We start from the raw sequence: 11,245 nt of genomic DNA, 5'->3' as shown, positions 1-11,245 counted from the left end.
TCGATGTTCGTTCTAAAAGGTCTTTATGGATGATCCTTGTTCAGCATATGCCATTCTATATAACTATATATACTATATATAGTATATATATATATTATATATATATGTAATTATATATATACTATATTATATAATTATATATTGAACATTCTTAGTCAAAATGACAATTAATGAAGCGAATAACCATTGGTTATAACTTGCTAGTATCACTCCTCGCAATGAGAAAAATCTATAATGGAAACATAAAGAGGTAAAAGTATTTAAGCAGTTAAGGGTCTGCTCATAAATAAATTTATGACAACTTATAATAACTCAAGTTTAAGCTTTTGTACCAAACGAGACCTAGAGAGATTAATATGTTTTTGGATTCTCTCGCTGCTTGAACCCCCGGCAATATACCCGGACCCCGCCATGCCCGCCCGACCCCCCACCCCCCCAGCCCCCCCCCCCCACCCCCCCCCCCCCCCCACCTCCCTGTTAGATATCCAATAGCTTTATCAATTCTCATGGAACCACTTGGATTGATTCGCAATTCAGCAATTGTGCCGTCTCTTAGTTTTAGGCAAGACTCGCTGCGTTCTATTCTGAACCGAAACGGTATCATAGAAATCGCACGGGAGCCTGAAGTGGCCGACCAGATAGAATAATTCCAGGCTCATATATCCTATATATTAATATATTATTATGAATAATTCCAGCTCATGATGATATGATATTATATATATTACTATAGTATATTATATATTATTTGGTTATATATATAGTATTACATATATATATATATTAATATTGTAATTCCTATTTTATACTATAATTTATATATATATGAGGACATTAAGAGTTGATATAAGTACGTGAGCTTTTGGGTCGCTGAAAGGCGCGCTGGTCTATCGTATCATCTTTTAGAGGGAGAGAGAGCAAGTCAAAGTTTTCTCGTGAGTCCACAGTTGAAGCTAGATAAAACAAAACGTCTTTGTTTTGTGGTCAATTAATGGACCAATATGGATTTAAGTGGAACAACACAGGGGAGCAAACGGTTTGGATACTGTGTGAATACGATGCTTATCATATCTATATCCGCTTACCAATCGCCGATAAGGATATGTTTTTTGTAAGAAAAACTCGTAGCAATATCCGCTAAAATCGGATACATATACAGATATAGATGCGGATACACATCTAGATACAAAACGGATATGAGAAAACCACACAATATATTGTAAAGAACATAGTTCATATGATGTAAGAGAGTTGATTAATGTGTTTGTTATTGGAAAAAAGCTAATATTAGATCTCTTGAGCATCGAAATTAACCTCAAATCCATTAATCCAAGGATTGAAACAATTGCAATTGTAGGACCAACATATATTCAGATATTCCGTCATACGGATCTGGATATTTCACTACATATCCGTATTTATAACCATATTCTATCGGATATAGATATTAGTAACCATATCCGCATCCTAACAATACACGGATACAGATAAATCCTCGGATATGGATACGGTTTTGCAACCCTACTACTATACTTAACACAAACACAAAAGAAAGACATTAATCCAAAAAACAGGGGCAATTTTAGACTTCATTGGTCAAAAAAAATATATTCAAGGGGCATAATTTTCCCCATAAAGGACTATAGCACTAAAACTTGCTATCTATATATATATGTATTTATACTTCTCACTTCCCGCATAAGCTCACAATTAAAAATTGATCCGAAGCATGTACATATCAATAATACTCAGATCAATATTTAAGTACAAAAGCAGCATGGCTTAATCGATAAATTTAAAAATGTGCAAAATTGGCACATTCCTATAAAGATATTCTCAGTATCCTGTCCACTTTCCTCTATAAATACCGGTCACGCTCCCCTCTACCCTCTCTCACCAAACTCTTCCTCTCTTTCTCCCTTCCCTCTTCTGAATCTATCCAAAGGTAAATTTTCCAGCGCATGGCAGTTTGCTTGCAGTCTAATGTGGCTTCTGATCTCTGCATCGGAAAACCATCGCTGAGATCGATACCGATCACCGCGAGCGTCGGCGAAGCGTTGGTGGCGCTGAGGGAATGGGGAGAGGCTAAGCTTGGAGTCGCGTTAGGTGAGAAGAAGAGCAAGGACAAGGCAGGAGGCATCGTAGGAGATATTTGTATGGTTGATGTGTTATGCTATTTATGTTCTCAGCAGAACATCAAGTGCCCTGTTTCTGCTCTTCAGAACCCCGTTTCAGTTCTCCTGTCGAAAGGCGATGGAGTCGTTAGAGCCATCGATCCAGATTCGAGGTATGAATTTTACATAATTATCGTGGATTATTTAGAATTTTTTTGCAGGAAACTGCTATAAACTCGTCACAAACTTAAAGAGTCTGCAAAATCTTTAGCATTTTCTCTAATGAAAATAGCTTAACATTTCCTTTAAAATACTCTACAGTGAATTTTGTAGAATTTCTGTTAACTATTGTGATTTTGTTTTTCTTTTTGCAGTATATTGGATGTTCTGGACGTCATTCTTGATGAGAATGTGCAGGCCTCCATGCTTCACTATCGACGCCTCTTTTGCCTTCCAGAAGCAAAAGCATCAAGAATTCAGCTGGCTAACGCAAGAGGACCTGCTCCGTTTCTTCCTCAACAACATTTCCTCTTCTCCTCCATCGCCCCCTCTCCGTCGCCGACGCCGCCTCGCTGCGCCGACGTCCTCTCCATCCACCACGTCGCTCCGGCGACCTCGCCCTCCCCCTCCTCCGCTCGCCCTCCTTGACGGCAGGCTCCGTCGCGTCGTCACCGACGACAGGAAACTCATCGGCGACATCCCCCCGTCGATCCTCTCCGGCCTGTTTTCTGACGACACGGTCGCCCCCGCCGTGGCATCTCTCTCCGTTGCCGAGCTCATGGCCTACATCGACGACTGCTGCAGCCACAGGTCAGCGTCAGAGCCTGCCCTGCAGCGCGTCAAGGCCAGACTGCAGGAGGAGGGGCTAACAGGAATGTTGGGGTTCTTGGAGGGAAATGAAGTTACGTTTCCAATGTCTCCGTCATCGTCGGATGACGACGAGTCGGTCAAGAAATCGAGGAAGCCGAGAAGGATGAGGTCAGGGAGCTACATGGGGAGGAGGTCGGAGGAGGTGGCTGTGTGTTATGAGGAGAGCTCGCTGGTGGCGGTGATGGTGCAGGCGCTGGCGCATAGAGTGAACTATGTGTGGGTTGTTGATGATGAAGAGGAGTTCGGGCTTGTTGGGATTGTCACGTTTCAGGATATGTTGAGGGTGTTCAGGGAGCAGATTCAGTGAACCACCCCAACTTTTTTGGTGTTAATTTTGTGTCAATAGTTTTGGCCTCTGTTTGTTTGTTCCATCCCCCCGATCTTTTTTCTTTTCTTTTTTTTTTTTTTTTGTTGGACCATGAAAAGTTGCAAAATGTTTCATTATTCCCTCTAAGAAGAAATTTGCTTCTTGGCATTGTATCTTTGTGCCTTCTCCTCCTATGTGACAGACGGTGCCGTCATTCTTGACTGTGAAGTTTGGTACATGGAATACAAAACAGTAAAAAAAAAATTGGCTGAATTCAAGTGCAAACTAAACTGTGTGTACGAAATTATACTCTCCAACATTTACAGCATCACAAAAGCAGTAATATTCCAAAATAACTTGATACTGTTAAGCTTATGACTTCTTCTTGTTAAATATGTAACAAAAGAAAAACATTGTTACTTGCATCCACGTCCTAATATGGAGAGTTATAGACAATTATTATTCCTGAAATATTTTTATTAAAATTGTTTCTTCAGTTTTCCAGTGTGATGTACATGTTTTCCTATGTGTTGCATCATCATCCCGCATCAAATTATCAAAATCTAACGATTGTCTCATAATTATGTCACTTTACCTTCTCGCTCTCTCCTCTTATCTTTCCCAATCCCACAACCATTCAGCTGATTCCGTGCATTGCACAGGGAACAAACTAGTATAACATAATCCTAGTACAAACACATACACATGCTTTCGGTGAAGCATGAAAAAGGCGGTAGTGTTACTCCTCTCATGCACGCTTCGTTTTTGCTGATATTATGGACTTCTGTTGCGAACAAACACCCCTCACAGGATTCATGCTACCAGGGTTCCATACATACGAACACAATAGATCTCCCATACGTAACTCAAACCCCCTCCCAATACCATGAAACTGAGCTAACCTCGAAAGGAACTCTATGGCTACTTCCGAGAAACCACATGATGTCACTGATCTCATTTCTTCTTCTCCAACTGATGCCGAAAGGGCTGAGCAAAAATTTACGAAAGGAAACAAGAACAACCGTGGTAAGAAGTGTGCCAAGTTAGCTGTTACGTGCTTTCCTAAACGGAATACGAATTCCATGGGCAAAGCCTTCAGTCCATTCAAGGGTGTAGGAAAATGCCTAAAGCACCTAACTATTTTGCCAGAACGGAATGCATACATGCAGTCTCCAATTGTTCCGATGGTTTTTGTTGGAATAATTGTGTAATAGTCAAATGAAATATGTCTGAAACTTCAGATGATATATATATAATAAGGAGACTAGCCCAATGGCTGCACTCGAATCCAACACAAACACCGGTATATAGCTATAGTATGAGAGGATTCTCTCTCGTATACGACGTTGGTGCGCGATCTCAACCACGCGTGGCTATGATGGTGTCTCACCCCCCTTGATTCATTTGGTTGAGATTGATCCACATCATAGTATATGATGGAATCCCCTCCTATGACACGAATACTCAATATCTAAATGTACTACTGCTACAACATGAAGATTCAACAATAATCGGACAAGCTATGTTTATAGAAAAACTGATGCGTAAACGGTTCCAAATAATTGCTCCTGTTCTGAGTTAATTGCCATAACATCAAAAAAACATGTTCGAACACGCTAGAATGAAAACAATACATTTAAAACAAAAAATAAAGAAAACACTAGCCTGATCAATGACAATCCTCTCAGTCGGCCGAGCTTCAGGGTGCCGATCTTCGCGTAGATGTCGACCTTGAACAGAGCCCCGCACCTCATTGTGCCCTCATTGTCCGCTCTCGCCACGGCCTTCATCTCCGAAGCTCTGAAGGCCCTCCCTTGCTACGGAGCACGCAACCTGCCCATTTATAAATTTATTTGTTGATTGTTTCGTATAATGGTTTATTGTCATGCAAATTTGATGTAAAGAAAAAAGGCTTTCAAATGATTCAAATGTAAATTCCCCATGTAAATAGAGAGTGTGTGTGTGTTAAATTATATATATTATATATAATTTTACCTCTCTTTCATAAATTTATAAAGGACAAATTTTTAAAACCAACTTGTTTGCTAAAAAATTCCTAAAAAAAGACTCGTTTCAAACTTAATTTTCAAAACCGACCCAGTTAGGCTGAAACTGGATCGGTTTTTGAAGAAAAAAAATTCTCAAACTTCACGGGAGTTAAAAATCTCGTGAAATTTTTTAATATTAAAAAACTTAAAAAACTTCACGAGACTTAGAACTCGAACTCCAGTGCAGTGTGGGAATTTTTTTTTTCAAACTGTATTGGTTTTTGAAATTAAGTTCGAAATAGATTTTTTTTGGAATAAAATTCAAAAACAGCGTCGCGCTTTTGAAAATTATAACATGTAGGGAAATATAAACCTAGATTCATCAATTACAACGGGAACAATTTCAGAACCCTAATAAAGATTCATCTGAAGCCCAAAAGCGGGGGATGCGTTGCATACCTAGGAATCGCGAGGGCTTTATGGGGACTTAGGCGTTTGGAAATCGTAGCCGTACTTTTGCGGGAGATGTCGCGGAGGAGCTCGTCGCGGGCCAGGGTGCGGGCCCGCTTGGGCTCGACGTGTGTGTGGGAGAGGTGGGCCCCGGGCGGGCCGAAGCTGCGGAGGCCGCCGGCGATGAAGAGGAGGAGGGTTGTGGCCGCTTGCTTGGGAGAGGAGGGAGAGCACCAGCCCATTTCATTTGGGGGCGAAAAAGCCCACAGCTTTGGGGGCCAGAGGAAAATGGGCTTCTTTTCACGGACTAATTTGCAACCTAAATTTCTAAAAAAATAAATTTATTTATTTTTTACACTTACAGACCCTCTTAAATCTTGATTTTCTAAGCTATTTTCGTATTTTTGAAATTAGTCATTCAAATCGCTGTCGATAACTGCTGATCTTGAACGGAGGGGAGTATATTGAAAAACAACTTGTAAGAATTGGAGGCCCTAATAACGATTTCATCTGTTTGAGCGACTACTTCCAAAGTTTAGAAATCTAAGGGACTTGTAGCAAAAAAAAAAAAAAAAACAAATAAATTTGATACATACATACATTACACGCATACATACATACATACATATTATTGTACATGTTTTGCCTTGTATCTTCTTCATAACATTATCCTATGATCAAGCTAAGGTAAGTACCCCTCTGTCAATCAATAGGTGAATAATATCTTGTGATGCCTACCAATATTAACTTTGATCGGTCAGTTTGAAGGGTAAGGTGGCAATCATCACCGGGGCTTCCAGCGGCATTGGTGCCGCCGCGGCCAGGCTGTTCGCCGCCAACGTCGTCATCGCCGATATCCAAGACCAACTAGGCCTCAAGATCGCTTCCTAGCTCAATCGGTCACAGCAGGTGTAGTTACCGTCCTTGCGTCGTCACTGGAGAGAAACAGGTTTGAGGACACCGTAGATTGCGCCGTGGCGACCTACGGCCGTCTCGAGGTAATGCACGGTAACGCCGGCGTGCTCGGCTCGCCCACTGCAGTTGCTAACCTTGATATCCGCGTTGGATTATGCATCATACGATTTAAGCCCAAAAAATACATAACGCAAAAACTCAAATTCATCACGTACGTTTACTCCATCACATTAGAAGCAAAATAGGATGCAATAAGCTCGTAAAGAGTATCCGACCACCGACCGATTCCACATTTCACATCGTGTAACACTATTTTTATAAATATTATATATATATATTTTTTTTACTTCTTGATATAAATAGATATTTGTCCCCTGAAGAAAAATTGTGTGGACAAAATTAACCTTCATGGACAAAGAGCACCGTCACGTATTCCACAAAGGCGAAGTCATCTTCATGGCCAAAAAAACTATTAGGGGTGGTTTCTGTTGGTTGGTAAACAGGATCGGCCAAAAACCTGACCTGAAAACTGAGTTAAGAAAACCTGTAACCAAAGATTTCTTCCACTGATTTTGGAGAAACTGAACACCAAAACACACAGGACTTTGCTGCAGGAAATTGTTTTAGTCTCTGCTCCTGTTGATGTGGCCGAAGAATTGATGATGGAGTGACTACAGGGAAGAAAACAAACCTGCACTTGTTTACAAAAGAAAAACCCGAACCTGCACTTGCTAATGACCGAACAAAACAGAGAGAGGAGAGAACGAACAGATGGAGCAGGAACCTTTTTTGATTTCTTTATTTCACGTTCTACTAAACTCATCAATTGTTTACATATATATAGGATTAAGATTACAACTCTAATCTTATCCAATAACTAGAAAAATTCTCCTTCATCCGGAGAAGTTCGAACTCGGACTTCAAGGTCTGCACCTTCGCGTTCCTCACACGATCTGCTCCTAGGTGCATAGTTTTCAACGTCTCCCATGCCTCTTTTGCCGTTTGCTTCTCTGCGATCACCATCAAAGTCTCTTCAGGAATCCCCTGGTAGATGGCCGCCAACGCCATCTGATCCTTCCTGTGTTCCACGGACGCGCCTGCCGCGGGCTCAATGGCATCCCACACGTCTTGAGCCTTCATGTAGACTTTCATCTTGATCGCCCACGAAGCATAGTTGTCCCTCGATAACGTCGGGTATTGAAGAGTGAGCGAACCCACCTTGGTCGTCATCTTCTCCGTACTCGTCATCTCTTCAGATCTTGGTTGATACTTAGGCATACACCGGCTCTGATACCACTTGTTGGTTGGTAAACAGGATCGGCCAAAAACCTGACCTGAAAACTGAGTTAAGAAAACCTGTAACCAAAGATTTCTTCCACTGATTTTGGAGAAACTGAACACCAAAACACACAGGACTTTGCTGCAGGAAATTGTTTTAGTCTCTGCTCCTGTTGATGTGGCCGAAGAATTGATGATGGAGTGACTACAGGGAAGAAAACAAACCTGCACTTGTTTACAAAAGAAAAACCCGAACCTGCACTTGCTAATGACCGAACAAAACAGAGAGAGGAGAGAACGAACAGATGGAGCAGGAACCTTTTTTGATTTCTTTATTTCACGTTCTAACAAAACTCATCAATTGTTTACATATATATAGGATTAAGATTACAACTCTAATCTTATCCAATAACTAGAAAACTATCTACTAACTAGTATTCTACTCTAATTAGAATTCTACTAACTAACAATCCGGACTGATTACAACCCACATTCTCCCCCTTAATCTGGACGAGATTCCAAGTCCCTTACTCCTAGAAGCTCCCGCATCTCGATGAACTTCACCCTTGCTAGTGCCTTCGTGAGAATATCCGCTCGCTGCTCGCTCGTGCTCACGAACTCCACTTTAATCTGTCCTCGCTCAACACACTCACGAAGAAGTGAAAACGTGTGTCGATATGCTTGCTTCTTCCATGGAAAACTGGATTCTTCATCAAGGCAATCGCTGACTTGTTGTCGACGAAGAGTGTGACCGGCTTGGGCTCACTCCCAATCACCTCGCTGATTAAACTCCTCAACCACAAGCCTTGGCACGCTGCTGCAGTTGCCGCCATAAATTCTGCCTCGCAGGATGATAAAGCCACCGTCTTCTGCTTCTGTGATGTCCAAGTGACCAAGCTGTCACCTAGATAAAATGCCATGCCGCCTGTGCTGCGCCTATCATCAACATCTCCCGCAAGGTCACTGTCAGTGAATCCCACCAACTCTTCATTGCCTCGACCTCGTTTGTACACCAATCCGTAGGACATAGTACCCTTCACGTACCTCAAAATATGCTTGACAACCTGTCTATGCAAAACTGTAGGGTGCTCCATGTACCTACTCACAATCCCCACGGCATATGTGATATCGGGTCGGGTGTGAGTTAGATACCTCAAAGATCCGATAATGCGTCTATACTCCGCCACGTCCACCAGTGTTCCTTCGGAATCCTTTCCAAGCTTTAGCTTTGTTTCCATAGGATATTGCGTCGGGTTGCAATCCATCATGCCGAACTGACCCAAAACTTTCTTCGCATAGGCCGCCTGCCTTAGTGCAATACAATCATCTCGCTGATCCACCTCGATACCAAGATAATAGGAAAGCAATCCAAGGTCACTCATCTCGAACTCCTTCATCATTTGTTGCTTGAAAAACTTTATCTCATCCGCCCTCGAGCCCGTAACGATCAAGTCATCTACGTACACGCCAACAATGAGTGTATCCCCTCTGTTACTCCTTGTGTATACCGCCTGCTCCTGAGTGCATCTTGCAAATCCGATGCCCTTCATGCACTTGTCGAGGCGCGTGTTCCATGCCCGAGGTGCTTGGCGTAGACCGTAGAGTGCCTTTGAAAGCTTGTAGACCTTGTGCTCTTGATTCTTCACAACGAACCCTTCAGGTTGAACCACATACACTTCTTCCTGGAGATCACCATTTAGGAATGTCGACTTCACATCCAGATGGTGCACCTCCCACCCATTCTGTGCTGATATGGCGAGGATTATTCTGATGGTATCAAGCCTCGCCACAGGTGCAAACACCTCATCGAAGTCCACGCCTTGCTGCTGGACGTACCCTTTTGCTACAAGTCTTGCTTTGTACTTGAGAATGTTGCCTTCATTGTCCTTCTTCAGCTTGTACACCCATTTGAGACCAATGGGTTTAGAACCTCGCGGTAGCTCCGTGAGTATCCAAGTCTTGTTCTTCTCGATGGCCTCCATTTCCTTCTCCATAGCTATCCGCCATTCTTGATCTGATGCGGCCTCGAGATAGTTCGCAGGTTCTTCAGAAATCAGGAACAATTCCTCTGCAGGAAGATCGATCATCTCCGTCTCCGCATAGATGTCCGCAAGGGATCGATAGCGTACAGGAGTCATCACTGCAGCTTCAGGAGGTCCGGACAGCTCTAACATCGCTGGATCTGCTGCCACAGCAGCTGTTCCTGGACCTGCAGCAGTCTGTTGACTGGTTCGGGCACCTGTTTGCTGCCGCCCTTGGTGCGCCGGCTGTCCAGACTCATCTCCGGTCAGCGCCGCTACAATTTGAGTTCCTGCAGCAGGTGGTCCAGCAACAGTTCCAGCAGATGTTCCAGCAGCAGCAGCGCCCAGCTGCATTGTGTTGGTTCGGCCAGCATGAATTCCTGCAGGGATAGTTCGGTCAGCAGGGTGCGCTCCATTGCCATTCTTTTCCTTCCTCGAACGCGACATCTCTGCTGACATGAATTCTGCCGTGTTGAGGGTCGTAGAGGCGATGTGCTTTGCTTCCTTCTTCTACCCCAATATACACCATTGGCATGCTCCGATCGTCGAGTTTCTTGTGAGAAGGACCTGCAATCTTCACATGCGCCATACATCCAAAAACTCTCAAGTGTTCTAGGTGGGGTTTCTTACCAAACCAAGCTTCGTAGGGTGTGTGGTCGTGCAACGCCTTAATTGGTAGTCGGTTGAGGATGTACACCGCGTGTCTAACCGCTTCACCCCCACATGGTTCCAGGCATATGCATGCTCTTAAGTAGGCTTCTCGCCATGTCCATCACCGTGCGGTTACGCCTCTCCACTACACCGTTTTGCTGCGGGGTGTACGGTGCAGTGAGATGACGCTTGATGCCGTAGTCTTCACAAAACTTGGTGAACTCCTTTGACAAGAACTCGCCACCACGATCCGTCCTTGATGTCTTCACCTTGTGGTCACATGCGTTCTCAATCTCTGTTTTGAACTTCTTGAAGGTTTCACAAGCTTGACTCTTGGCCTTCAACATGTATACCCACATCCATCAGCTGAAATCATCAACAATAAGAAGAAAGTAGTTGTTCCCAGCAAGTGTAGATGGGGTGATTGGGCCACATAGATCAGCATGTAGTAACTCCAGCGGCTTCTGAGCTCTGAAATTTGCTTGTGAAGGGAACGGCAGTCTTGCTTGCTTAGCGACGAGGCATCCTTCGCATAGTTGGTTCGGGTGCAAGATCTTCGGCAACCCGGAAGCCATCCTCTTTTCAGTCATCATCTTGAGGGCGAAGAAATTTACATGCCCAAGGCGAGCATGCCATAGCCAAGCTGGATCG

At 43.4% G+C, this 11,245-nt stretch overlaps 1 protein-coding gene across 1 annotated transcript; it reads left to right on the top strand.

The window, feature by feature from the left end:
• Positions 1,634-3,468, top strand: LOC109839423 (CBS domain-containing protein CBSX5-like). Its single transcript, XM_020407847.1, has 2 exons — positions 1,634-2,346; positions 2,489-3,468. Exons 1-2 carry the CDS (start codon positions 1,962-1,964, stop codon positions 3,289-3,291), a joined length of 1,188 nt encoding a protein of 395 aa, XP_020263436.1. The 5' UTR covers positions 1,634-1,961; the 3' UTR covers positions 3,292-3,468.

The sequence above is a fragment of the Asparagus officinalis genome, chromosome 4 (assembly GCF_001876935.1).
Source record: "Asparagus officinalis chromosome 4, Aspof.V1, whole genome shotgun sequence".
Classification (NCBI taxonomy): domain Eukaryota; kingdom Viridiplantae; phylum Streptophyta; class Magnoliopsida; order Asparagales; family Asparagaceae; genus Asparagus; species Asparagus officinalis.
Note: the sequence above shows the minus strand (reverse complement) of the source record. Positions and strands in the feature narration are given on the sequence as shown.